The 26,339-nt window shown below is 53.3% G+C and overlaps 12 protein-coding genes across 12 annotated transcripts; 8 read left to right on the forward strand and 4 right to left on the reverse strand.

Annotated features, from left to right (window-relative positions):
* Positions 1-850: 850 nt before the first annotated feature.
* BDW74DRAFT_181249 (uncharacterized protein) lies at positions 851-1,457 on the forward strand (the record flags this gene model as incomplete). The annotated part of the gene is made up of 2 exons (XM_073729976.1): positions 851-1,189; positions 1,269-1,457. The coding sequence occupies 2 exons, from the start codon at positions 851-853 to the stop codon at positions 1,455-1,457; spliced, it is 528 nt and encodes a 175-aa protein (XP_073580815.1).
* Positions 1,458-1,940: 483 nt separating this feature from the next.
* Positions 1,941-3,034, forward strand: BDW74DRAFT_187060 (isopenicillin N synthase family dioxygenase; the record flags this gene model as incomplete). Its single annotated transcript, XM_073731398.1, has 3 exons — positions 1,941-2,472; positions 2,522-2,641; positions 2,694-3,034. 3 exons carry the CDS (start codon positions 1,941-1,943, stop codon positions 3,032-3,034), a joined length of 993 nt encoding a protein of 330 aa, XP_073580816.1.
* A 578-nt stretch (positions 3,035-3,612) lies between these two features.
* BDW74DRAFT_181251 (Alpha/Beta hydrolase protein) lies at positions 3,613-5,259 on the forward strand (the record flags this gene model as incomplete). The annotated part of the gene is made up of 3 exons (XM_073729977.1): positions 3,613-3,877; positions 3,931-4,198; positions 4,797-5,259. 3 exons carry the CDS (start codon positions 3,613-3,615, stop codon positions 5,257-5,259), a joined length of 996 nt encoding a protein of 331 aa, XP_073580817.1.
* Positions 5,260-5,642: 383 nt separating this feature from the next.
* BDW74DRAFT_181252 (uncharacterized protein) lies at positions 5,643-6,164 on the reverse strand (the record flags this gene model as incomplete). The annotated part of the gene is made up of 1 exon (XM_073729978.1): positions 5,643-6,164. The coding sequence occupies one exon, from the start codon at positions 6,162-6,164 to the stop codon at positions 5,643-5,645; it is 522 nt and encodes a 173-aa protein (XP_073580818.1).
* Positions 6,165-7,255: 1,091 nt separating this feature from the next.
* BDW74DRAFT_169809 (uncharacterized protein) lies at positions 7,256-8,292 on the forward strand (the record flags this gene model as incomplete). Its single annotated transcript, XM_073727057.1, has 5 exons — positions 7,256-7,323; positions 7,416-7,455; positions 7,501-7,880; positions 7,933-7,952; positions 8,057-8,292. The coding sequence occupies 5 exons, from the start codon at positions 7,256-7,258 to the stop codon at positions 8,290-8,292; spliced, it is 744 nt and encodes a 247-aa protein (XP_073580819.1).
* Positions 8,293-8,773: 481 nt separating this feature from the next.
* Positions 8,774-10,453, forward strand: BDW74DRAFT_159003 (uncharacterized protein). Its single transcript, XM_073725408.1, has 2 exons — positions 8,774-9,352; positions 9,406-10,453. The coding sequence occupies exons 1-2, from the start codon at positions 8,833-8,835 to the stop codon at positions 9,915-9,917; spliced, it is 1,032 nt and encodes a 343-aa protein (XP_073580820.1). The 5' UTR covers positions 8,774-8,832; the 3' UTR covers positions 9,918-10,453.
* Positions 10,454-12,433, forward strand: BDW74DRAFT_159005 (alpha-keto acid decarboxylase family protein). The gene is made up of 2 exons (XM_073725409.1): positions 10,454-10,690; positions 10,748-12,433. Exons 1-2 carry the CDS (start codon positions 10,492-10,494, stop codon positions 12,274-12,276), a joined length of 1,728 nt encoding a protein of 575 aa, XP_073580821.1. The 5' UTR covers positions 10,454-10,491; the 3' UTR covers positions 12,277-12,433.
* Positions 12,434-12,644: 211 nt separating this feature from the next.
* On the reverse strand, positions 12,645-13,985 carry BDW74DRAFT_181256 (uncharacterized protein; the record flags this gene model as incomplete). Its single annotated transcript, XM_073729979.1, has 3 exons — positions 12,645-12,718; positions 12,765-13,461; positions 13,512-13,985. 3 exons carry the CDS (start codon positions 13,983-13,985, stop codon positions 12,645-12,647), a joined length of 1,245 nt encoding a protein of 414 aa, XP_073580822.1.
* A 2,595-nt stretch (positions 13,986-16,580) lies between these two features.
* On the reverse strand, positions 16,581-17,836 carry BDW74DRAFT_181258 (uncharacterized protein; the record flags this gene model as incomplete). Its single annotated transcript, XM_073729980.1, has 3 exons — positions 16,581-16,897; positions 16,975-17,470; positions 17,633-17,836. 3 exons carry the CDS (start codon positions 17,834-17,836, stop codon positions 16,581-16,583), a joined length of 1,017 nt encoding a protein of 338 aa, XP_073580823.1.
* Positions 17,837-21,252: 3,416 nt separating this feature from the next.
* Positions 21,253-21,987, reverse strand: BDW74DRAFT_181260 (uncharacterized protein; the record flags this gene model as incomplete). The annotated part of the gene is made up of 2 exons (XM_073729981.1): positions 21,253-21,482; positions 21,540-21,987. 2 exons carry the CDS (start codon positions 21,985-21,987, stop codon positions 21,253-21,255), a joined length of 678 nt encoding a protein of 225 aa, XP_073580824.1.
* A 940-nt stretch (positions 21,988-22,927) lies between these two features.
* Positions 22,928-23,192, forward strand: BDW74DRAFT_181261 (Clr5 domain-containing protein; the record flags this gene model as incomplete). Its single annotated transcript, XM_073729982.1, has 2 exons — positions 22,928-23,046; positions 23,120-23,192. 2 exons carry the CDS (start codon positions 22,928-22,930, stop codon positions 23,190-23,192), a joined length of 192 nt encoding a protein of 63 aa, XP_073580825.1.
* Positions 23,193-24,238: 1,046 nt separating this feature from the next.
* BDW74DRAFT_181262 (ankyrin repeat-containing domain protein) lies at positions 24,239-26,137 on the forward strand (the record flags this gene model as incomplete). Its single annotated transcript, XM_073729983.1, has 1 exon — positions 24,239-26,137. The coding sequence occupies one exon, from the start codon at positions 24,239-24,241 to the stop codon at positions 26,135-26,137; it is 1,899 nt and encodes a 632-aa protein (XP_073580826.1).
* Between the last annotated feature and the right edge of the window lie 202 nt (positions 26,138-26,339).

Consider the following 26,339-nt stretch of genomic DNA (forward strand, 5'->3'; position numbering starts at 1 on the left):
GCGGCAAGTGGAACGTGCTCACTCAGGGGGGCATCAATGAACTTCGTCTTCCACGGTGCTGGGTTGGTGGCGGGCAGAGTACAGGTGCGCTTGGAGCCGTTAGTTCTTCTACCACTTGGCCAAGATCATGCAGTAAGGATATAATACATACCACGGCATTTAGCCTCTCTCGTAGAAAGGGCCAGCCAACGAGCAGTTGTTCGAATGTGTGTTGCAGCCTACAGGGGTCGAGCCTTGTCTGAAAGACGTAAACTGCGCGCATCTCCAGCAGCCGGGGGGCTGCCGTGTCGAGGACGTGCAAGTGCATATTGGTGCAGGAGGTAACTTCTAGATATGACCAGCTCCAAGTCCAAAGCCACGAAAACGACGTATCCCTACTCTGCTTGACCTTACTTCATTGAAAATGGTACCGTCTCTGGGCCCGACTACCATATCATACATCACATCATTCCCTAAACAACGAACCAAAAAGTCTCTTTTGGGCACTGACACTCCGTATTGGTGTTTCCTTTACGGAGTAACTTAGTATCCGTGGCAAAGAAGATTGTACATTTCGGCGACCTTGCGCCTATTCCGGAGTAATTCAAGTTGTTTTGCCTTTACCGAAGCCCCGGCCGCAAAACCCCTCTGCCGCACCATGTGGCCATTGCGAGAAGCAACAAATTGCAATAAGGCCTAGAGTATGTTCATACCATACGAGCGCGACATACACCCCGCCCATCCTCACAAACGTTCCATCTCGTGCAGGTGCGATTGGCCGAGCGATATAAATCTGACCTACAGTCCCCCTACAGCCCAACCCCAAAGTACCACACCATACCATTGGGACCCCCATCACTACAGAACAAAGATGCAGTTCAAGCCCCTAACCCTAGTCCTAGCCTTGCTAGCCAGCAGCGTCCCGGTTCTATCGGCTCAGGCCGACCTCCAAACCATCAGCGACCTCTCACACGAGCTCCGCGCAACCCTTGAGAACGTGCAGTCTTCGGTAGACGCCTACAACGGCGGCGTCGTTGGCCTGCGATCCCTCGGCGCCGCGATCTCCAGAACGCGGCCAACCGTGGGTAAATGCGAGGACGTAGTTAATACCTCGCCGCCGCTGACGGCCGAGGAGAGCGCCGCAGCCGCGAACAGCACCGCCGTGCTGACGCCCCTGTTCACGGAGATGTTGAACGCCATGAGCGTCAAGGTATGGCCGTCCATACCCGCGTTTCCATTTCCCCATAGGAATGGGTAGACCCTATCACTGACATTGGTGTTGTTTATAGGTCCCCCTCATCCGCGCTACGGGCCTGCAGGGCCGCGCGAAGGCTGTTTTCCAGCCGGCGTATGAGCAGGATATGAGATATCTCGGGGCTCTGGAGGGGAAGTTGCATCCTCGAGATGCTGCGGCCGTTCATCCTGCGCTTGAGACCGCCAGGGACGCGTACGAGGCGTTGTTCAGGGCGTTCCAGTGAGAGCTTGAGGGCTTATGGCGCTGCGGGGATGGTGTTGCATATGTGGTACCATAGTTATCCCGCCGCGCAGCAATATTGCGGACCAGCTTTGCTTGCTTGTCAAGTCTTCTTTTAGACACCGGTGCTTCTCTGAGAGCAGGTTACTGTCTTCGCAAGCTTCAACGCTTGTTCTAGTGTTGAAGTTTCTTGCTTCTTTTTTTCCATCCCCACATCTGCCTATTCCGAGCCACGGTGATAGCGTAAGATCTTCCTTGAGAACTGGGAACATCGCAGCTGTACAATATTGCGATGGTGGCATGGACTGTTATCAGTTCCACCCTGCCCTACCATAGCACGACAACGCCCGCCTCTTTGTCACGAGGCCTGAGAGATAAGAAGCCTAGAGTGCCCTTCACCACCTCAACTCCATCTTTACCCCGCAGCAACGTCGTATCTGCATCTCCTCCAACTCACCGAGGTCATTTTCCGTCTTTGCTCTCAACAATGGCATCCAAGCCAAAAGTTCACATCCCCATCATCGACATCAGCGGCTACCTTGCTCGCAATGCGACCGCCAAAGCAGAAGCCGCCTCCGAGATCCGCGCTGCCTGCGAAGAGCAAGGTTTCTTGCAGATAACGGGGCACAACGTTCCGGCCTCCATACAAGAGGCGTTCCTCACGCAGATCGCCAATTTCTTCTCCCTTCCATTGTCAGAGAAAGAAAAGGTCTCTCAGGCACATTCGCCATGTCACCGCGGCTACGAGCGCATCGGCGGGCAGAAGCTTGATGAGCTCGATACAAATGCGGGGCCGGATCAGAAGGAGGGCTTCTCGGTTCGGAGGGAAAGAGCGCTCGGGGGGTTTCTGCAGGGGCCGAATCAGTGGCCGGATCCTGCTCTGCTACCAGAGTTCAAGAAAGCGTACATGGACTACTTCGATGCCGTGCATGACCTGTCGAACAGCATGTTCCGCCTTGTCGCGCTGAGTTTGGGGCTAGAGGAGGGGTACTTTGATCATTTTGCCAGTGATCCTGACGGTATGCCATATCGTTATGATGTTTAAACGCCAGCTAATATTAATACTAGGCCTCTGCCTCTGCCGCTCCCATCATTACCCGCCCACACCCCCCGACGCTGCAGGACGAACGCGCGGAGTCGGCGCGCATACGGACTTTGGTGCACTCACGCTCCTACTTCAAGATGATGGTTGATACTTTCCCCTCAAAACCCTCAGATAATAACTTCTAACAATGTACAGTCGGTGGTCTCGAAGTCCTCCACAAAGCAACAAACACCTGGCACCACGTTCCACCGATCCCCAGAGCATACGTCTGCAACATCGGCGACCTGATGCAGCGGTGGACGAACGATCGGTACAAGTCGACTATGCATCGGGTGATTTCGCCGCTGAGCGGGAAGGATCGGTACTCGTGCGCATTCTTCAACGACGGTGCTCTCGATACAGTGGTTGAGTGTTTGCCAACTTGCATTAAGCCCGGAGATAGCCCGCATTACAAGCCAATTAAGGTCAAAGAGCATCTCGTGGCCCGGTACCAGCAGAGTTATGGAGCTGCGGGGACTGTAATTGAGGATGCTTAGAGAATGCTGGCTATCTAATACGTCCTTTGGTTTGCTTTCAGATTAGGAACATGATAAATTTGGCACTGATAGATGCATTTCTTCCATCTTACCTAGCAATCGGCGTGATAACCCTACCTGAATGCACGCCATGGACCTGACTCGACTCCCAGTTGCCCAATCTGCAGCTGTGTACGCCTGCCGGGGCGGGACATTACTTAGAACACCCGGTTCTACGGTATCAAAGGCATAATACCCAATTACCAATCTATCCATTAGCCATGCATAGCTCCATCGTACCTAGAAAATATCATATTCGAGGGATTGAAACAAAGGGAGTAAGGTCAATGATTCCGGCGTGAGAGTGTCTCCTTTCATACCTAGTTAATCCTGTGCTGTACCTAAGCAATTCCCTGCGCCGACCCCTGTGAGATGGATCAACCAATGTCTGCCTCATGCCAATGGCAGATTCACTCCTGCCTTGGCTTTCGTCAACTGACCCCGCGTACATTCTTGGAAATTATATGGACTGGCGCAAGGCACGGGCAGTATCCTGCGGGGGATCTCTCTCTAAAAAGTCCCACGGCTCTCCAGTCAACATGGACTGGTACAGAAACCAACTTCCCACCCGCCGAGAAGGCAGCGACTACGACCTGAGACCCCACTTCGATGGCAAGATACACTCTCCAGAAGCCGCCGCCAAACTTGCCTCAGCTGCCCTATCCCTTGATGGCTCGCTCGAAGCGCAATTCGGCCAACTATGGCACCTGGTCCTCAAGCTTGCCGTCGAAACGCCAGAACACCAGGATAAACTGGTTGATCTTCTTGTCGACATGTCGCATCTTCCGGACGTCACAAGACCCGGTGATAACGGACAGGAAAAACCGCTGGTCTGCATGGCATGCACGTGTGGAAAGACCTACCCCTGCTGGACTGGGAGATCCGCCGATACTGGAATCACCCCGTTCCAACCCCAGATTCTGAGACACGCGAGCAACGCGAAGCCGCGGTCTCCAGAACATTGAAAGTAAATCGCTTCGTTGCCCTTCTCGTCGCGACCGACGAGCCTATCTTCATTCCGAGTGCGTGGTTCGCCCTCGTGACCCTGCGAATCGCTCTTGAGACGCCGTGGAGACAGCGATCGCCAGAAGAACCCCTGGAGGCATGGATTCCCGCAGCAGCGGCGTGAATCGAGAGCGTAGGCGCGGAAATCTATGAGTGGGATGAGGACGCTCCAACTCATCTCTTCAAGATTCCTCTTGGAGTTAGCCAGAGATTCCTTGATGGAAGGGCTCCTCCTTGCCGCCAACTTAGGTAGAAGTTATGGCCTTATACAATGTTGTCCCTTACGCCTGAGTTTATCGGCTGGGAATCCTGTAGACTCCGACTAATTGCCGTCACCTCGTCGAGTTTCCTCTCACAGCTAGCAAGGCATCCTGCTCATAATTAGGTAAAACAGTGTCTTATTTTCGGAGTATTCTTGTTGTACTGTGTATATAGTACGCTCCGTTACAGCGGTGCTCACTGCTGCGCTTGCCCTGTTCAACTGATCCCATCCACCTTGCTACATCTAATCATCTCACTCAAACCAGCATCATCATGAAAATACAAACAAATTTCATCCTAAACCTCCTCCCCATCGCCCTGCATGCCGCATCAGCCACCGCCCCTCCTTCGAGTGGTGACGGATCAACACCCACAGCCCTGAGCCTGCACAACCTAACCCTCCACGGCTTCACCTCCCCCCAAAACATAACAAACTACCACAACATCCCGTACGCAGTCTACCACGCTCGCTTTCGGCAATCCGTCCCCGCCAACCCCTCCGCCTGCACGGAACAATAAACGCAACGCACTATGGCCCCGCGTGCCTGCAACACGCCCCCGAAGATTCGAAGTACAAATATGCGGGTATGGAGTCCGTTGACCGTGAGTATCAGGGCGGAGAATCGAAAGAGTTGGGTTGCTTGCGAAGGAACGTGTACACCCCTCCCAACGCAGAAACCCTCGAAACTGGAGGTGGAGGTGATCTTCCCGTCCTCGTCTGGATCCACGGCAGCGGATGGGTCGACGGCGAAGGCGGGTATCGCTACGATGGGAATTATATCGTGCAGCATGGGATTGAAGTTGGCAAGCCGTTTATATACGTCTCGTTTAACTACCGCCTCGATTTTAATGGGTGGCTGAGCTCGAAAGAACTCACAGACGAGGCTATAAAGAACGCTGAAACAGGATATGTGAATTAGGGGCTGTATGATCAGCGGCTTGCGTTGCTTTGGGTGAGCTACAGCCCTTGTGTCCCTTGTACCTTACGACTAGATCTTCTCTGACGAGACCAGGTACAACAGAACATCCACCTCTTCGGCGGTTCCGCAGCCAAAGTCACCATTGCGGGCGAATCAGCCGGTGGATGGTCACTACTAGCGCACCTAATAACCAGTGTCCCCATATGCTGGAAGACCTTCGTGATGAGCTCGACATCATGGCCAATCTATTGTACAAAACCTTCGCCCAGGAGCGCTTTGATGGACTGATCGATGCAATCGGCGTTGATTCCTCTGCGCCCGCTGAAACGAAACTCGATGCCCTCCGCGACCTAAGCAATGATCGCATCCAGAAGATCGTTGGCTCAGGTTGACATATGCCCATAGATCATCCCCGTTTTAGCGTCGCGGACGATAGACCCATAGTCGCCTCGACGCAAGGGGCCCTCAAAAGCAACGGTAAAGGCCTCCTCAAACGTGTCTGCGTTGGGTGGTCGAACATAGGATGGCCTTTCTGAGAGTTTGCCCAGTAGGAAGCTGCCTGTTCTCGTGGTTGTAGAAACCTTGGTCGCCCCAGGTCTGACATTTGTAACGGTATCTCTGGTAAGAAGAGGAAGATTCATGATGTTATCATCACCAGAGCTGACCTCGAGTAGGGCATAATCTAGCTCCTTTGAAGAGATGATCGGGACCGCATATACCCGGCTGGCGCTGTCAAGGGCTCTTATCGGTTTCGGAGCGTACGTCTTGTGATGCGGATGAGAAGAGTCTTTCGTAGTACCATGGGCCCCGGGCAGTGCTCTCTCGTCCAGCTCGTCGTCAGAAAGTGAGTTGTCGTAGTCAGATACCGAGTTAGAGTTCATGTCCGAGTCAGTATCGCTGGACATGGGGCTGACGCTATACTGACTCATAAATTCGACATTCTCATTTATAGTTCATTGCCGAGGAACGCACCAAATTCGCATTCGCTGTGATTTTCTTCAATCTCGCTGTCGATCTCCATTATATCAGAAGCCAGTTGAGATGGGAGGATGTGTTTGGGGAACAACGTAGAATAATTTGCAACCGTGCTGAACAATGCTTCCAATCGTTGCTATGGTCGTAGATATTGCGGTGTCGTTCGTTGGTTCGCATGGTGATAGGGCTATGGCGAGCGTGTTCGAGGGTTGTTGCGCATCGAGGATTGGCCTCAGATCATAGTGAGGCGGGACTGCGTAGGCAGTGGTGTCGTCGGCTAATAATTGCAAATTCATTATATGAGGAGGAAAATACCAGTGGCCGAGTTCTATTCCGGGGGAGACGTCCAGGATACCGGACTTGCGTACTGCTGCGACGGCCTGTTCTCGAGACTCCAATTGCTTGCAGGAAAACATAATGTGAGGTACTGCGTCGGCAGGTGCTCTGCCGACCATGTAGATATCGTAGACAATAGCAGTCGAACAACGTACAGGTCCACAATCACTATTTAGGGTTTCCTGAATATCCGGTCTAACTTTGTCATAAGCTTCTTGGGCGGGTCCTTGCGCCTCCCAATAGCTAAACCTCCCCTTTGCAGTGCCGCAGAACGCGCCAATAGAGGGCTCGGGGTTGGGCCAAGCTCACTTCTTTATCTGAAGTGACGAAAGGGGGTTTCTTAGACGAGACACACCCATTCTGTCGCCATGGAACAGTCCGGTCTGTAGCGTAGCGTAAGAGCGGGAATTGACTCGGTGAGAAAATCGGCGATGACCACACGCGGCCTACCAAATCATAAATAGCAGAGCGACAGGCTGACAGTCCAGGCGGCCTCGATGTGGCAATGGCAATCAGACAGAGTGTGGATAGGTTGGTATACCCCGGTAAGCCTGCATCTCCGAGAGGCTGTGCAAGTCTCCAATCAGCACCTGGGCACCATGTATTAGCTTCGGAAGATGTTAAAGCAGGCATTTTCCCGCAGGTTATCCCGGGGCTGTCTGGCAGTGCTTTCATTGACTTAACAATGTCGCTTGATCGATCGATCCTTGAATCCCCTGTCCCTCCGATCACCCAGGCCGAAATTGCCAGTCGGTTTGGGCCCCGAGCAAAGTCCAGCGAGCAAAGCGTGAACCATATTTCCAGTATTACACTGAGCAATGCAGAATCGTCTATTAATCCCGCAGGTCGCAGTTTCTGTCCAAGAGCCATTCGGATCTGGTGGATGTTGCGACTGATATCTTTAACTGACTTTGCCGTGCTGATGTGAAGGAGCGTCTGATCCAAAAGTACGGGCGCAAGGCTGAAAGCTTGGACTCCGACAATGTACTTGATGCTTGTATTAATCTCGCTGTTCGCCTCGTCTTCATGCTTGATGTTGGCGATTTTCCGAATGCTTTCTCGGGTCGCAAGAAGCTTGTTTGGACGAGCGGGACGATCCAGGATTTCATGCAGGAAACATTCCCAGAAAGGCTTGGCCTCAATCATGATGGGGTGAAGCTAGGAAAAGGGTTCGACGTGTCCAACATAGTTCGAATCGCTGGGTTCAAAGTTGAGTTGACGGCCAACTTGGCAGATCATCTTCGGCTGCGCGATGCAGATAAAACCGTGAAGATATTCCATCACGCCTCTTTCCTCAAGTGTCAGCAAGGGTACATTACCAATTTCCAATTCCAAAGACGCTTGCTGACGATTCCCGATCAGATCGCCGTTCTTCCCTAATGGTCTTGTAGAGGAGACTCTATCAACTCTATCCCTCCTGTTCCCGCAGGGCGACCGGGCCTGCGCAAGGTACAACAAACAAGAGTCATCGACCGAGCTCGATGAGATCATCCTTCGGCTGCGCGCCGATTAGACGAGTACAATTATTGGCATGATCGACTGGTGGTTTTGAAGGAAGAGTTCGACGAATCGCGACCGTCAACGCTTTCCCAGTGGTGGAACGACCGACGAGAGGGGGCGCAGTGGTACACGTTCTGGGTGGCAGTCTTCTTGACGCTTCTGTTTGGATTGTTCCAGAGCATCGTTGGGGCGATGCAGTTGTACAAGGCTTATTATTCTTGAAGGGGCAGTGACCTAGAACGGCCGATTTCAGGGTATTACATATACCTAGCCAGTAACAAATGAGAATTTTTTGGGAGACTTGCCATGACGAGACTAAGCGCCGCGAAGAAGCCTATGCCATGCCGCCGGAGTTCGTCCCGATGCTGAGCTGGCGGGGTTGGTAGATCTCAATATTCAAAAACCTTTGCAGGATCGATGTTATGTCTTTCGGCGACTGGATGCTTTTTGTCAGTAGAGGTGATTGATGAAATCTGCAGGAAAAATCAGAAGGCCCAGGTGGGAAGCATTGGGATCTGGGGCGGAGTGATCTTCGTACGCAACTGACTGGCAGGTGGAAGGCGCAGCCCCAGGAAGGTGCAGGTGCCAGTGCCTATCCGCCAGCCTCGTACCCATTGACCAGTCACAGTTTTTGCATAGCCGCTTCGTGAGGACAAGTACGAGCTTGGCCAGGAATTCATTAATAGGGTAGCAAGGCTAGAGTTGAGCTTCGTGTAGGTTTGTAGCCACTGGCGGCTATGGCAACTATCTCAGGGTCGGGAGATGATGACACTTCCAGTCTTATGCATATCGCTCCCAACACTCGTACTCGCACAGAACAATAGCACTAAGTATGGGCGGGTAGGTTGGGTATCGTCGCCAGATACGAGAAGCACCTCGGAGGTTCTCTTCGGTTGCTTCAGCATCTTCCTGGTGTGCTCGTGGAAATGCGTCTATCTGAACCTGCCATCCGTGGAGGAGAGTAAAGCTGGGTGGCATACAACATTAGGCGGCTGGTTACCCTACTGGCCGACTGAGCCTGCTAGACGATTCATCTTTCGCAAAGTGAAGTGGATACTTGCCATCGCTTTGGCGCCTGAGGTCGGGGTTGCGCTGGTTGCACGGGAGTTCCTTAGAGCACGCAAGCTGCAGCGATTCATCAACTCCCCAGACTTTACTTTGAGTCACGGCTTCTTTGCGTACATGAGAAGCTTCGTGATCGCACTTCCTGATGCAGAGAGTCAGCCAACGGACGGCTCTGGGCGCAATATGAAGCAATACTTTCTTCCACCCAAAGGCCTCGGTAAGCGATCCTCTGCCATTGAGTGTCTTTATGTATGCCCTAATCTGTTCCAGAGGCGCCCTTAAAGCTTGGGATCTTTGAGTCAGGGAAAGGGGCACAGATGTGGTTCCCGGCGGTCACCGCTGCAGACATTCAGGACCGATCGAAGTCTGATCCCTTCACCAAGGCATTTTCTATCATCCAATGCGGCTGGCTGATCGTTCAGAGCATTGCGCGCGTCTCCCAGGGTCTCCCTCTCATCGAGCTGGAGCTTGTCACGCTGGCTTTTATCCCCTGCGCATTTGTGATGTATGGCTTCTGGTGGCTCAAACTTTTCGTTTCGCAGCGCCCTGTTCCCCTGGTCTTTTTAGACGAACATCAAGCCTGCCTAGCCAGAACGATGATTCTTCGCAGTCAATCCGATTCGTTCGTCGAGACCAATATGGGCCGCGAATGGGGATTTGGGCGACAGCGACGCCAACGATATCATGCTCCATCGCTGGGGGGAGAAGTCGCGCTTCGCCGAGCTGGACTTTTGAGTTGTCTCGCGAGATCCTGGTGCCAGGCTGGGAATTTGGGGGCATAAGAGAGAAAAAGGACGATCCTGTGGTCGTAATTTCTTACGTCGCTGCTGCGGCATTCTCCGCGATCCATACTGTCGCCTGGGCGTGGGAATTCCCTTCGGCCACGAGCAGGGCTCTTTGGAGAGTCTTTAACTTGACGGCAGTTTGTTCGCTCTTCATGAACGCGTTCTCCTGAGTCCTGGGTATTTATGCTTCCTGGCTCCTCGGTGCTTCTGCTTCCAATGACCTGGATGATGGAAATTGTTGCGTCGGTTGTTGCGAGAGTACAGATTGCTACGAGTGGGATTGTGACTGCTGTGGGTGTTACCTCGCGTCTTGGGACACCCCTCTCCTTACGATGATCGGGGTGATTGCATATGGCATTGCGCGAATTGGGCTGATTGTATTGATGTTTTATTGCTTCTCGTCGATGCCGGCAGATGTATATAAAGCGGTGGACTGGAGGATCCCCCATTTCTCATAAAGGTGCAGACCGGCTACCGTCGGCAGGCAGCAGGAATAGCCAGGAATATATAAGCGACGTCATCTGACTCCTTCCCCTCTTCCTCTTTCCTTCTCCTCAACACAATCACAACAATGGAGACCACCACCACCACTCTCGCCGAATACCTCTTCAAGCGCCTGCACCAGCTTGGTGTTGATTCCATATTTGGTCTCCCTGGTGATTACAACCTCCAGCTGCTCGATTATGTCGCTCCCTCGCGTTTGCACTGGATCGGGAGCTGCAACGAGCTGAATGCGGGGTACGCCGCCGACGGCTACTCCAGAGTCAAGGGTACCTGGTCTCCTTTCTCCTACCTCTACGATCGCATCTAATACCTCTTGTCGATAGGAATCGGAGCACTCGTTACAACATTTGGAGTCGGTGAACTCTCCGCCGTCAACGCCATCGCCGGAGCCTACGCCGAACGCGCCCCCGTGGTCCACATTGTCGGCACCCCCGTCCGCCAGTCGCAAGAGTCGCGCGCCCTCATTCACCACACCTTCAACGATGGCGAGTACGAGCGGTTCGATCGAATGCAGGAACATATTACCGTCGCCCAGACCATCCTGACCGACCACCGCTCCGCCCCCGCCGAGATCGATCGCGTCCTGCAGCAATGCCTCCTCCACAGCCGGCCGGTCCGGATCGCCATTCCTCTCGATATGGTCTCGCTGCGCGTTCCAAAGCTGGCTCTCCAACACAGACTTACCGCTCCTCTACCGTGCCGCCAGCCGCATGCCGAAGACAAGGCGATGAAGGCGATCCTCGATCGGATGTACAGCGCGAAGAAACCGGTGATAATCTTGGATGGAGAGGTACGGTCGGCGAAGATCGTGGACGAAGTCGAGCACATCATCAAATCGACCGGGTGGCCGACGTTTACATCGGGATTTGGCAAGAGCTTGATCGATGAGAATCTACCAAACGTCTACGGCGTCTTTACCCCTGCGCACAAGGAGTTTGTTGATTCGAGCGATCTGATTCTGTGCTTTGGTCCCCATTTTTCCAACACCAATTCCTTCCTTTATCAAACGCTCCCTCGTCAAGACACCACCATCTACATCCATCCTACATCAGTCCAATTCGGCAGCGAGATCATCCGCGACCTCCCAGCGAATTACTTCCTCCCCCAACTCATCGGCCACCTGGAAATGGAAAAGCTCACAACCTACGACCCCGACCTCACCCACCCTAAATCCATCGCACCCCCAGACGTCAACGCCACCGAGCTCGTCTCTCAAACCGGCGGCTTCTGGCACCGCATGTCCTCCTTCTTTTGCGAAGGGGACATCATCCTCGCTGAAACCGGCACCGCCGCCTACGGTGCCAACCAATTCCGCCTGCCCCCGAAAACCCACCTCTTCAAAGCCGTCACCTGGCTCTCCATCGGCTACATGCTCCCCGCAACCCTCGGCGCCAGCCAAGCGCAGCACGACCTGATCGCCCGCTCCGAGTACCACGATCTCCTGGAAGCGCGCTCTATCCTCTTCATCGGCGACGGCAGCTTCCAGCTAACGGCCCAAGAGCTGGCAACAATCATCCACCGCAAGCTCAACGTGATCATCTTCCTCATCAACAACGACGGATACACCATCGAGCGCGCGATCCACGGTCGGAACCAGCGGTACAACGATATTACGCCTTGGCGGTACCTCAAGGGGCCGGAGTTCTTTGGCGCCCCGACGGAGGGCGAGTATGCGGCGCATACGTGGGAGGTCCGCACGTGGGGGGATCTTGATAAGGCGCTTACGGATGAGCGCATGGTGAATGGGAAGGGCGTGCGCATGGTGGAGGTTTTCATGGAGAGGCTGGATGTTCCGCCGCCGCTGGATGGCGTTTTGAGTATGCAGCTTGCACGGGAGAAGGAGGGGCAGTAGAGGTCGATATATTCGACCCTGCGACCTGGGATTCTGCGCAGGATCGGACTCACGGGTATGCAATCGTCCACGACGTTTGGGGTTATGCTAGGCCGATGCAAAAATTTTATGCATCTAGATGACTAGTTAATAAAGCATCCATATTGTCCTCAGGTTATATTGAACCGGGAATAGACATTCCAGCTGCTGGTTATTCCTACTTGTAAGGAAGCGATAGGTAAATGCCAGATCACTCGCCAGGTACATGTCTGCCGACTTCGGGGCCCATATATTATCAAGATTAGTGATCACACTGTTCCTTCAAGGCCAAAGTCGGGCGAAGAAATCTATTGAGCGATAATTCTTGCAAGCTAAAGACTCACATCTATCTAGTCTAAATGAACATTCAAGGCCTTGTGGCCTTTTTCAACCTGTTGCTTCTTCGGGCCGGTGGCGCGCACCCCTTTTGCAGGGAATCAGCACAATCACCGACAACTGTCGGTCCGCACTGGGCAGGCAATTCCCTCTTCGTTGCAGCTGGTTTGGCTGCGTTGGCGACATTGCCAGTCGCACTGGACCACGAGAGGGCATTGGGAATCCAGCACCTGCAACTGCCTTGGGGAACAAGCCGAGATCGCGGGCATTGGTCGCTGCGTTAAAGATATGCCTATTCATCGGGAGATCCAGACACGGGCCAGGGACCATGTATCGGACGGGCTTCCATGGCTTCTGCACCTCCTCCGGGGTCGACCCATCGTCGCTGTCCTGGCCGCCGTTACTCCGTGTCGAAGACTCCTCCTCATCTGGATCCTCCTGGCTCTCGGTCCTCGTGGAGTCGGTGTCGGAGTCACCAGATAACTCGGTCCCGCTGGTCAGGGCATCACAAATCAAACGCCTCCCATTACCGGGCTCGTACTGCCCGTCGCTATCGACATAGCTGGTTCCCATCCTGTCCTTCAGCCATCGCCCCAGCGGCATCTCATGCGTCCAGGAGAGACCTGGCAGTGTCCCCCACTCTGGGTTCCAGATCCTGTGACGCTCCCAGATATCCTGGACCATGCGGTATACATCGGTGTTTATATCGGACGGGGGCGCGGCGTCGGCCCAGATCATGCGTCGGTGCAATCCGCTCGCCAGAGCCAGCTGGTGCAGGAACTGGAAGAATGGGCGGGATGCGTCCTGGTCTTCGTATATATCCGTCGCTCCCTGGCCGTATCCGTATGGGCGACGGCGCCCGGGGCCATTACTACCGCTACTGCTATTGCTTGGGGACTCCTCGTGTTTCCACGCCCCGAGCGGTGCGCCCGTCCGCCCGTCCGCGTCCACTCATCCTTCCAGATTCCCTGCCGAAACCAATGCGCCTTCACGGCTTCCTGGGCGGATCCACGCTCTATATGATACAACAGCCGCCATATCGGGTCGGTCGTCTGCGCTTCGAACTGATGGGCCGGTCGGGAGGCATTGTGAACGCGGATCAGTCGCGATCTTTGAGCGATGTGGTATGTCCGCTGCCAGTCATCGTCATCCGCATGCGAACCCGGCCGTGTTGAGCCCAATGGCGGGGTTGTCGGCGGGGTGCGACTGAGACGCTCCCTAGCCGCCTCGAGGGCGTCCTCGTTTGAAGCCCAGGCTGAAAGCTTTCCGCCTAGGATGTGTATATTGAGTGCGGGTGGCCGCTCTAGGCCACTTTGCCTGAGGGCGTCCAGGTCGACCCAGCTGGCGGCAGACATGATTACTGTACGGGGAGGACTGGGGAACTGGCAATTGTGAACAATCAAGGCAACAAACGAAAAGCGACGAGCCACAGAATGGCAGCTGTTATAAGAGACTTGAAGCCATGTCTTGCTGGGTGCGCTTTTTCGTCCATCTTTGTTGATGACGGGTGATAAATATGGAAATAGCCGCCGCCGCACAATGACTCTCGGGCGAAGACTGTGGGAGTTCCAGGGGACTGGATTGCTGCCCCGGTCCCTTTGTCGTATTTCCCGCAGAGCAGGCTTTGTGTCTTATATGACGCCTCGTACGCCGCTGATTGGAGGACTGACCAGTTGAACGAATTGGCATTGGGGACATTGGTTTCTTTCCTAAAACGCAGTACGTCTAGAGGAGGCCGTCCAATGTCTCGGAAAGCTGCTGCAGCCGAATTCTTGACCAGCGAGGTAGCTGTCTGGGCCTGGTGTTGTCTTAACACAGCCCAGCTGTAATAAAACTTGTCTCTCCTCGTTGCCAGGCTCAGAATCTCCTCTTCTTGTTCCATCTCTCCTTCATCCACTCTTTATCACCACCCTGGCCTTCACCATCCAGCCATCGTTGATTTCGGACCTCGATCTGTCCTACGTCCAACATGGAAGCCCTGTTCGGTCTACAACCCATCAAAGATCGCGCGGTAGCCGTTGCCACGAACCCAGCGAACGCTCGCTTCGTTGCGTCAATCGGGAGATATCTCGTCCTCAACATTGGTCACGTCCGTTCCGCTGTTCCCGATGCCTCCGTGCTCGTCACAATAGGTCGCAGGGGCGACATCCAGGTCGATCACGGCCACATCTCCGGCCGCCAGTGCCTCTCCCAAATCAACCCTGCCACCGGGCTAATATCCTTCCATGATCTCTCCTACTCCCGAACAAGCCAGACGCATGCCCGATGCGTACGACTCCACGTACCCCTTGGATTCCGCAACCGAGACCCGCCGAGTTGTGATAATGGAAGGCGTGAACACTATACCTGGGTTTGGAGGACAGGGGGCGACACGTTCTGTTCCGGGTGAGGTGGCATTCCTCCTTCGAAGCGACCATCGAGCGAGCCCAAAACCGACTCCGCGCTTCCCCGCAGTTAGCCCCGTCGTTGCTTGCGCCTAATGCCATCGCAGCGGCCACCAATACCCTGCCCGTATCGCAAAGGAGCCTCCGCTCGACCAGCACACCGCTTCGCTCCCCGGCGGGTAGCCGCTACCACCCGCTCCGGCCGGCGGGGACCAACGCATCGGCGGAGATCTTCAAGGCCGTGGATGTGGACAATGCGCGGTTCCTGGCTGTGCGGATTGTGGCCAGGAGGCACGACGGGTTCAGTCACAATATGCTGGAAGTCGCCGCGGCGATGGTCGACACCCTACGCGAATTAAACCATGTACGTGGCCCCATATCAGTGCTCGCCACTTGACTAATCCCTGCGCAACAGGATAACATCGTCAGCGAGGTTGGGTTCGACCATATCCAAGGACCAAACGGCGCGGAAGTCCGGCTGCTGAGTGACTTCGGCCAGAGTAACCTCCCGCTTCTCGTGCAACAAGTGTCGGTAGACGATGTCCGAAAGCACGTTGCCATCCCTTTGCCGCGCGACATGCTGCAGGCGCTAGACTATCTGGCCGCCAAATCCATCGTCCACCGCGATGTGACACCCCCGAGCATTGAACATATGTGCCACCCCACCACCGGCGAGCCGACTTTCAAACTGAGCGATTTCAGCATGCACCTCTCCGGCGAGTTATATCGGATGAAGTTGTTCTCGGCGCCGGAGTTTTTCAGAGGTGCGTCCGCCTCGACGACATCGGACATTTGGTCGCTGTTTGTGACCTTACTGTGGGCCATCGACGCCGACGGCATCCGGTCATGGGGTAACGGTGGGGTCGTCTTGTTTGTTCAAACCGTGCTCCAAATCGGTCGGGGAAGCCACTGGGCTGGTGCTTTCCGCGGGATGGGAAGGGAGGAGCCGGCCGAGCGTGCGTCTGCCGCTCAGATGCTGGTGAAGCTATTTGGCGGCCGTGGCGCCAGCACCTCGCTGGGTGTGATTCCTTCGCTTGCTTAGTGTCAAAAAAGGAGACGGGGAATGGTGGTGCAATGTTCCAGGAGGTGGCTGTTCCCTGTCGCACGGTACCTAGGTTTTCGTTCTGCATGTTCTCAGCACTCCTTTGTCTTGAATATTCTTGTACCTAGGTCAAGGTAGTGGACAATCTCACATTGAAAGCCATGTATGCTTTGTTGTCCTCTATTTCAGGGGTTCTGTTACAAAGACAATGAATGATGCAACACACTGTATCCCCATATTTGGAGCGCGTTACCCCCGGCCAAGGCTTCATTTGGCTGTCACTTGACATCTGTTCGAGCGGAACCAGGCATGATCCATACCATACCTCTGGTACCATAGGTAGGAGATGCCAAGGGCTCCAAGCTGCTCGATAACCATGTAGCGGGTGGGATGTGATACTACGAAGATGCTCAGAACTTGCTATGTTAGAGTAATTATTCTAGGATGGGAGAGATAGTCTCAACAGATCTCCAAACATCATCGCAACTCTCCATTCCTCATTGAATCGGCCAGCAGCGGCTGGGTCAGGTCAGCACGGCCTGCCATGTTATTTCCACCAGCACCAGGCCACCAAGCATCCCGACTTTCGTCATTGAATCACATTGTCCGCCCATTTCACCCGGCGACTCTTGTTTCGTAAACGGGCGCTCCTTCTCAGCTTCGGCGAAGATCCAGCCTCGCTGCCAGGATCCGGATGGAATCGCTTCGCCGTCACCGTCGGCTGAAGCTGAAGCTGAAGCGGCGGATTCTGTCTCGCAGTGTCCGCCTCGGAAGCTGTGCTTGGAGACGTCTCCGCATACTCGGATCCGCCTGAGACCGCGCTTCCCTAGCTGGACGAGCTCTGGGATGATGATCTCGTGGAAGCTGGCTCTTGGACTTTGGGGCCGAATACCAATAGACTGCCAGCGGGCCATATACGGGGAGGAAGGGCGGGTTTGGGCTCGGGCTTAGGCTCAGGCGCAGGCGCAGGCGCAGGTGCAGGAATAACTGGGAAGTTGATGGCCCTGTGATAATCGTTTCCCAGGCCTTGGTCGTGGCTGGTGGTCCACCAGGTTTGCTCTTCATCAAGTCGATCCTGTAGCCACTCCTCGAAGAGAATCTCATGGTTCCAACTCGGCCCGGGTAGGACCCCCCATTTGGGGTTCCACAGATTGTCACATACCCAAAGTCCGTGTATATGGTCGTATGCCTTAGTGTTGACGTCCGATGCGATGGATCCAGGGTTGTGGGGGGAATCGAGCTCCTGGCAGCGCCTGCGCTGCGCTTCCAGTTGATACATGAATTGGTTGTATGGGCGGGAACCATCACGTTTTCCATTTTGCGTGCCTGGAGAGTCGTTGGAGTGCGCTTCATGGCTCCAGGGGGCTAACGGGGGTGGTCCGTCGGTGACGTTCCAGTCGTCGTTCCAGATCCACTGCTCAACTCATCGCTGTTTGATCGCCTCCCGGGCGTTGGTGGCCTCGATGCCATACAGCTCATGGTAGTCCTCGTTTGTGGTTTGATTCAGAAACTGGAAGCATGGGCTTGTTTCCTGGTGGATACGATATAGGTCGAATAACTCTTCCCTGAACGCTACCTCCTGACATAAGGCCTTTGCAACCCCTACAGCGGTGGGCGGATGCTTGGATCGAAGTGTATTATTGTTTGCCGCCCTGTGCCTTTGAAGCAGCTCTGGAGAGTCAACCAGTTCCTGAAGTCTTTTCTCTGCCTCTTTCTGGGTGAATTCAGGCAACCCGAAAACATTGGGTGGGATATCGTCTACTCGGGTTGTTCTTGGCATATTGGATGTAGTCGACCAGCTATGGTGCAGTGAGGGAAAGTAGATAGTAAGAGCAGATAGACATCTGAGTGTGGCATTGAGTCCTTTTATTCGTGATGGTCACATAACCGCTGCATCCTCTTTGTTTGGGTAAAACACAAATGCTCCGACAAACGCCGCAAATCGATACAAGAGGCAAGTTTTATCCACGCAACCTCCTGTTTCTTCCTGTTTCATCACTCTACGCAAGCCACTGTGTTAGAAAACTCCTTACAAGTTGTTCACTGGATAACCCTCCCGTCGACATGGCGTTCCCGTTTCCACCCTCGACGGTTCTCTTCTCCTTGCTCCCAAGGAGCACCGCTGCCATGGAAATGGTCAAATACCCCGAAAACTCACGATATCTGTCATTCTGGCAAGGCCTGCCCGTTTTGAACATTCGCAGTATCCCGTCGGCCGACAGTGATCCTAGTACGCTTGCGACAATCGGACGCGCAGGGGACATTGTATTCAATGACATCTCGATCTCCCGGAAGCAGTGCTCCTTTCAGATAGACGCCAAATCAGGCATTGTGATTTGCTGCGATACGTCGAAGAATCAGACCACTTGGCTCGTGCAGGATCCGGAGGGTGGGCCGGACCAGTCGGTGTATCCTTTTCAGGGCGAGCGCAACCGGAAAGTCGCCCTCGTCGAGGGCATGAATGAGGTTATTGCCTTTGGCGGGCCCCCTAGAGGCCCGTACATGTTCAAAGTGATATGGCACCACAATATCGACAAGACCACAGAAGCCACGTACAGCCGGCTTGCACCCCAGTTATCAGCAATGGCAAGCGCGTTCCAGGAGACGCAACCGCCCACGATCATGGACACTCTCCAATCCTCTACCTCCACCCGCATTTATCCCAGGATACCCGCGCCTCCTATGAGAATACATATCCTAGGCCCAGGTGTGTCAGGTAGTTCGGGTACAGTGTACAAGGCCGTGGACGTCGATAAGCCACGATTCCTCGCAGTGAAGTGCATGAGGACGCCGCCGACGCTTACGGTTCCAGAGGTGTGGTATCACGCTGTCAAGCGTGAGATTGAGATACTCTCAGGGCTGAAACATGTATGTCTACTCCCAGCCCCCTACATCCACAGGACTGACACAAAAACACCAGCCGAACATCATCGAGTTCCTGAAATTTGACCAACGTCGTTTTCCAGGCGGCTTGGAGCTACGGACGATAATGCCATGGCTGGACGGCTCAGTGGTAGACCTGCGTGCATCTCTCAATGCAGAGGAGGTCCCCTTGGCCACGGAGCGGATCCTGTATGACATTCTAAGTGCCTTGGACTATCTGTGCGAGAAGGACATTGTCCATGGCGATGTAAAGCCCGATGACATTCTCTACCGGCGGAATCGTTTCGGCGACGAGAAGTACCCAGACCCAGTCACCTTTGTCTTATGCGATTTCGGGTCTGCATTTCCTACCACACACGCCGCCTCCAAACCGACCGGGGGAACGCCCCTCTACATGGCTCCGGAACTAATCCTGGGCCTTAGACCGACGCACAAGTCCGACGTCTGGGCGCTTTACGTCCCGTTGCTCTGGAACACTGATCCCGTATATTTCGAAAGAAGTGACGTCAATACCACAGCGGGGATTCAAGAAGTGGTGTCCACAATGGCGTCCGGGACCATGATTTGGGGAGAAATCAAAGACATGGTGAATGAAGATCCAGAGAAACGGGCTACAGCGGCGCAAATGCTACTTTACCGTTACAAAGGCGAAAAAGGGTTGACCACGCAGGAGCGTTGGATCCCGCGATTGGGGACATGGTGAGAGTCTGACTGTTGGTGGTACTGGATGGTTGTGAGCAAAGTGATGAATGCGGCACTGCATGCTATAGCTATTATAGTTTGCGTCAAGTGTGCCATTCAAGAGTTCTAGTAGCATGACCGGGTGTCGATGTGAGATGAGGCTGTACGTATGGATATGTGAGACGCGGGTCCAGAGTTTGCAGAATTTGTAGTAACAGACTGAAAGCAAGGAGAGAACCAACACTTGTCACTGAATTATTGTCTTTTAAATAGCATACTGTCTCGTTTCACCCGGTCCAGGGGTTTAGCTGTGTCCATTTCGAACAAAAGGAGTCCAGACCGACCACCTACCTCGTCTACGGACGGCCACCCCTCAATGTATCGTACAAAGGTCTCAGACCAAACTACTAGCAACCAACTCTCTTTTTACCATTGGATACTAGTATTCACATACTATGGTAGTGGCTGGGAATGCGCAAAGGTTTATGTACCATTCCGCTGTAAGGACCACAGCAAATTCTACACTTGAAAGTGCAACGAATGCCCCATGCGAATCAAACCCCATTTATCAGGGGATAGAAGGAGTCCCGCTTTGTAGGCAGTGATCAAGCCCTGAGCTAACAGACCTTTTCTAACAGAGCCCCTCAACATCCTCCGCGTAGGCAGTTGATCCAAATTCCTTTGAATGATGGGCAGATCCGGTGCCGACCTCAGAACAGACAAGGCACGCGATGGTCACCCATATGCGCCGTGATGTTGCGTTTCACGCTGCCAAGTACGCATTTGAGCTTGCCAGTGCCCGAATTGCAGCGACACTCGTAGATATCTGGCGTCACGTTCATGGGCCTAGGGGTTGTAGTCCGATTGGCGAGAGCTTGCAGCAGGCAATAAGAGCCCGATCATAGCTCCAGCCCGCAATTAGATGCATTTGTGGTATTTGACATGCTTGTACATTTGCATGATATCCATCCATCTCTTGGATATAGATTAGATACTATGGTTAATATACATGAGATTGGAGCAAGAGTGACGCTGGCTCTAGGCTCCCCACATCTTTGTTCAATGCATACATTATGCCGGCTTAGGCCCGTGATAGGCTTTTTCGTGGTTATTGATTTTATTCCAGACTACGGATGGTGGGGTGCGTGCCTTGCGCTTTTAATGCCTCGGACATTTTCCTGTGGCGCTGGATTGAGGCTAAGTTGGATTTAGAACGTGATGAAATCATATCAAGGAGGGCCCACGGGTACGTAAGACACGATTGAGCCATGTATGGGACAGAGGCATTCGCTGTTTTGGGGGGACATCACTCAACTACAGGCGGAACGGTGGAAATGGAATGGATGCTAGGGGGAACCTCTGGGTTTGGAGGTAGGTAGGTCGAATTACAATGGGCTTGATAATTCGCTATAAGGGGAATCGTCTCGCTATTTGAACGAAGACCTTTGGACTCAGCCTTGTGCCAAAGTTAGGGTACTATTTCACAAGAAATAATGCTGATATTCTGTGCAACACAGATACTAAGCACACCGAATGACATAAGCTGACCCTGGAAAAATAGTGTAGTACAGAAAAGCCACATGTTGCAAGTCCTCCTGGTACCATACCATCGTCGGAAGTAGGAGCATCAGGTCAATTGGGGCTTGGCAGTCCCATGCCGACGTTTAGTATGCTGAATAAGATGATCTTTGCGGCCGAACACCCTGGTACAACCTTTCGCGAGACATGGATATGAGCCGGGAGATACATGAATAGTTCGGATATGCCGCATGAGATCGCCTTCTCTCTTGAAACAATGCGAGCCGTCGCAGCCTTTCCATTTGCATCGAAGGACGGGCCGAGTGTGGATGGGACTAGGGCTTCTGAGGGTTATGTCAGAGCAAATTGACGTAGTAGCATGATTGTGGCTTACCTCGCACTCTGATGCGGTTCTTTAAACGAGTTGTCTTGTGAAGTGGTAAATGCATCATCGTGGCTGATTGGAAACATTGTCGCAATGTCCTGTAGGGGTAGATCGAGAGGTAGAGATGTAGGAAGGCTCCACCATGGGTTGGCGGCACAAAACTCAATGAGCTGCTTGTCGCTAGGCAGTGCGAGTTGCATGGGCTCCTGGTTGGCTCGGGTCGGTGAAAGGTGGGATAAAGACATATATCCAGGCGTCGTCCCAATGGTGTCCGGAGTGGGATTGAAGCCACCGCTGGGAACTCCAATGTAAGGACAGACGTTTAAGGGCAGAAAGCCCGGGGGTATGTCGGATATGAACTGCTGTACAGGTGTTGATGAAGGGAGAGAGGGTATGGAGGGGTGGAGTGAGGCATTGATGACCGCGTCCTCACGACGCTTGGAGAGGATAGCTGTTTCATCCATTGTGAGGAGATAATGACTTCTGCTTGGTTTTGATGAGGCAGGGGCAGGTATCTTCAATGATGGCTTCTATGAGTCTGCTGGACGGAAAATGGTGATCAGATGTGGTTCGGAATCTGCTTAAATACCAAAGTAGGAACCTTCGAGGAGAAAGCAACGTCAATCTAGGTGAAGAGTGCGAGTTGGAACTCTAAGAAGAGTTTCTGGGGGCAAAGGGCAGTTGGTCGGTGGCTTGAAGTTCATGGGGTATCTGTACAAATCATAGCGCCGTATCGCAGCCAGCAACGCGATGACATGCCTGGACTCGAAACAAGATGGTGGATTAGACAGGGGCGACTAGGTACTAGACGCGTGAAGATATCGTACTAGTCCAATGAGACGAAGGGTCGAATGAAGACGGATAGAGCTAAAGGAAAAAGAATGTAGGAGCAGATGGCCAGCGAACAGCCCCAGAGGTACTGCAGTGCGACTCAAGCGAAAAGAAAACAAGGATGCTCCGCCTCAACTGCAGGAAGATTCTCCACTCATCCAATGAGCATAACAAGTCCAAAGGAAATCGAGCCGGGTTGAGGTTGCACAAATCCGCAGCGCTAGACCCCAGAGAGCACCCCGCAAGATTTCAAAACAGCCCAACCAGCTTGCAGAACAGAGGATCAGGGCTGCGCCTCCACTAAAAATTTCTCACTCCCCCGATGAGCATGGGAGGCAGCTGCATAATCGGACAATCCGGAGGCTCTGAATGTGACACAGGAAGACCAAACGCACAACCACGGAAGATGCCCAATGTTGTGTGCTTGGCCTTCGTATTCGTAAGGCCGGAGTCGGGGACGCTGACGGATTACGATTACGGAGTACAAGAAGAGGTATCCTCCCAGCCGTGGCAGGAGCGATCCATCCTCCCAGCTTATATCTTCTGTTTCGATTACGCAAACTGTGACTGACTATGGACGAAGCCGAGTGGCAGTCTTTCCAGTCGGGAATCCAGCGTCTTCACATAGACGCAAACAAGACGCTGGCGGAAGTTCGCGAATACCTGAAGTCTAAACATGGCTTTCCAGGAACGTAAGTGCCCTTGCCCGGGTATACTGCAAATACCAGATGCGCGGTTGTGCAACAGCGGCTGACACAAAAACAGCAAGACGCAGTACGAGCGACAACTCAAGAAATGGGGTCTCGTCAAGAACCAGAAGATTTCGGACCTCGAATGAGAATTCATCGGCAGGCGCATCCACAAGCGGAAACTAGCCGGCAAGCGCAAGCATGAGGTATACAAGCGCGGTAGACAAATATCCAAGGGTACTGTGAAGAGTGCGATAACGGAGGAAAGGCATACGCCTCGACAACAATGGTTGCCAGAGGTGAGTCCGGACGATTCCAAAGAAGATCAGATAGAGAGCTAACTTTGATTTTCAACTCGAGCAGAGCGCTCTCCAAGCGCACCAGATGACATTCTTGTTTGTAGTCCTATGTCGCCAGAGATGCACTCTTTCCCGAAGTACGCTCTTCCATGGCTGAGCTTTTGCAAGGCCCTACCCGGGGATTTTCACCAAATTACGTTGGAAATCTGCTCTAAAACTGATTGAGCTGACCTTTTTCTCAGATGGGCCCCATTACTTTCCCCCTGTTGCCGTGTTACCCCGCTGGGAGATCATGGGCCCATCGTGCGAATGGAAACAGCTTGTGCGAGCACGCCTTGGCCTCGCAATGCCATGGTCCAACCTCAATTATCTTTTAAACGAACAGTGCTGCAGCCGAGTCCAGTGCCGATATTAACCATGTAAGCCTTGCCTCGAGGTTGTTTCAAGGTGCAAATCACAGCTTCGACTGGTTTCGAACCGAGCTTTTTCTTATATCGAATTCATTCAACCTAAGCGATGCGCAAAATCTGGAGACCCTCTGCATATCTGGTTTGGACCGCCTTGATCGTTTCCAGAGCCTGTCGGCAGTGGCGGAGCCAACCGCTGCGGCCATTGCGGAGAAGCTTTTCGCAAGCGCTTTGCGTCGTTTGATATTAAGACGGTCAGCATGATGCTGGAGGCTGGAATGAATGCGAACGGTGTGTTGTCCAAGAATACAGGCACCTGGCTGAAGCAGAAGACCATGTCATCTTGGGTCACGCCGCCGAAAGTTCTGAGCAGAGTGGGCTAGAACTTATGGAGCTTCTTCTATCTCATGGCTCAGACACCAATCTGAGCACCTCTGACAAGTCACCCATGTGGCGAGCCATATATCACAAGAACATTGGGGGACTGAGATGCTCCTCCCCCATAATGCTATCGTTGAAGCCAAAGCTCTCGCAGCTGCCGCCAGTTATTTCGACGACATTGGCCTCTTCGAACGCCTTCTGGCAGCATGCCCTGATGTAAACATAAATCCCGAAATGTATTATCCAATGGACGCCCTCGCAATGGCGGTGGAAAGGCAAAACATCTCCATGATCAGCATCCTGTTAGGCAGAGGTGCGGATCCCTCAGGCTGTCCCTCGATACAAATTCGGTTGGATGGAGACTGTCTCCACGCTACACATCTTGGGCTAGCGATCCAAACAAAGGATCTATCGGTTATAGAGCCCATACTCAATGCGTGCAATGACATCGGCAATGATGAGTATTACTTATCTGACAATGACCACTATATTTCTCCCCTTGCCCTTGCTGTCGAAACTGGGAAGCCTGAGCTGGTGGATCTTCTCGTCCAGGCTGGTGCTGATGTTCAAGCACGGCATCCCTCTACTTCCTTGACGCTACTCGAGACAGCAGTCATGCGAGACAATATCGACATGTGCCGAACACTTCTGGCGCATAGTGCCCCAGTGAACCGTCCTCTTTCGCAGAGGTGGAAGCATTCGGCGCTTTCCTTGGCGGTTGCCTCTGAGTCAAGTATTGACCTTGCCTCCCTCCTTCTCAGAGCAGGGGCTCGTGTTGACGACGAATATGATTGGCTCCCTGGGACTGTAATTGCTACGGCCATCGAGTACACGAACGTACCATTGATCGATTTACTATCCAAAGCCGGAGCTGAACAGGTGGGATCATTGCCGAGACACATCCGCAATCTAGAGACAGCAATAAACCTTCACCGAGCAAACAGACTGCAGAGCATCCTTGACATCGGTGGGGCTGGTATTCTGGCAGCTTCTATCATGTGGGAAGACCATGCTTTGACCCAGTTCTTGCTTGACCATTCTTTTGACGTTAATGGCACCACGGACCCTAGCCTTTCGTGGGGCTCGGGTGGTCGATTATACCCTTATGCCCAAGTATTCACAACAGCGCCATTAAGCGCAGCTTTCCAGACAGGCAATATTCCCTTGGGGGTCGAAATCGTGGCTCGCGGAGCCGAGATAACCGACCTCGACCTCGCAGCAGCACTGCAGCTTTCTCTATCGGACACCCGGCTCGGTTCCAGCTGGTTCCATCAACTGCTGGATCGATCTACAGGCCATACCCCCACGGCGATCGGCATTGCCATCATAGACGGTCGAGCGGATATGGTACAGTTTATTCTCAGCAAAGGGGTGTGTGCAGACGGTATTCCTGAATTGGAGAGGAACCCTAATTACTGCCTACGGCGTGACCCAGAGGATACGATCAGTTTCAGTAACCCACAATCGGTCCTCGAACTCGCTATTTTGGAGAACAACAAAACTATTCTCCGGATTCTATGTGATTCTCATTCGCGGGGAGAAGAATCGAAAGGACGGGCGTTGTCTCTCGCTATCCTTTTCCGCCGAGAGGAGCTTATTGAGCATGTTTGGAGAGGCACGGTGGATATGAACCAGGAAGTCAAGGTGCTTCTTTCAAAACCTTCTACGTGGCTTGTCCATCCTGGCCGGGAGGGGACCAAAGCATACACATCTCTACATGCTGCAGCTTTCAATCAAGACGTCTTGTTGGTGCAAAAGATCCTCAAAACCCCTGCTACCGATATCAACCACTGCAGCGATGATTTCTGGGACTCGATCGAAACAGCCTTGGTGTTGGCTGCCAATTACGGCAATATGGAGCTTGTTGATATACTCCTTGATCATGGGGCGAATGTCGATAAAGGCTGCGGTGCAATCAAAACCCTTATACCACTACAATGCGCCGTTGAAAGAGGCTTGCTTCATAGGCATTGCTCGAAGGCTTCTCGAGCGTGGTGCCGACATTGACCAGACCCCTGACGAAACTAGATTGGAGCGGGGCTCAGCACTAGTCGAAGCCTCTAAACATGGCCGTATTGACATGGTCTAAATGCTTCTCAATGGGGGGGGGTCTGTGATAGGTGAATATGGTAAAAGACAGTGCAAGTTGGCTGTGCCGACCGCGGAGTACAACGGACATCATGCTGCTGCTGAACTTATTAGGGCTTTC

This window comes from Aspergillus multicolor (assembly GCF_047715735.1).
Source record: "Aspergillus multicolor strain CBS 133.54 unplaced genomic scaffold BDW74scaffold_26, whole genome shotgun sequence".
NCBI classification, from domain to species: domain Eukaryota; kingdom Fungi; phylum Ascomycota; class Eurotiomycetes; order Eurotiales; family Aspergillaceae; genus Aspergillus; species Aspergillus multicolor.

Excerpts from the sequence above, each read along its gene's own strand:
- BDW74DRAFT_159003 (XM_073725408.1), top strand. The coding sequence starts at position 8,833 with ATGATGACACTTCCAGTCTTATGCATATCGCTCCCAACACTCGTACTC. Across the intron at positions 9,353-9,405 it reads TCTTCCACCCAAAGGCCTCG|AGGCGCCCTTAAAGCTTGGG; the intron begins GTAAGCGATCCT and ends AATCTGTTCCAG.
- BDW74DRAFT_159005 (XM_073725409.1), top strand. The coding sequence starts at position 10,492 with ATGGAGACCACCACCACCACTCTCGCCGAATACCTCTTCAAGCGCCTG. Across the intron at positions 10,691-10,747 it reads CGGCTACTCCAGAGTCAAGG|GAATCGGAGCACTCGTTACA; the intron begins GTACCTGGTCTC and ends TCTTGTCGATAG.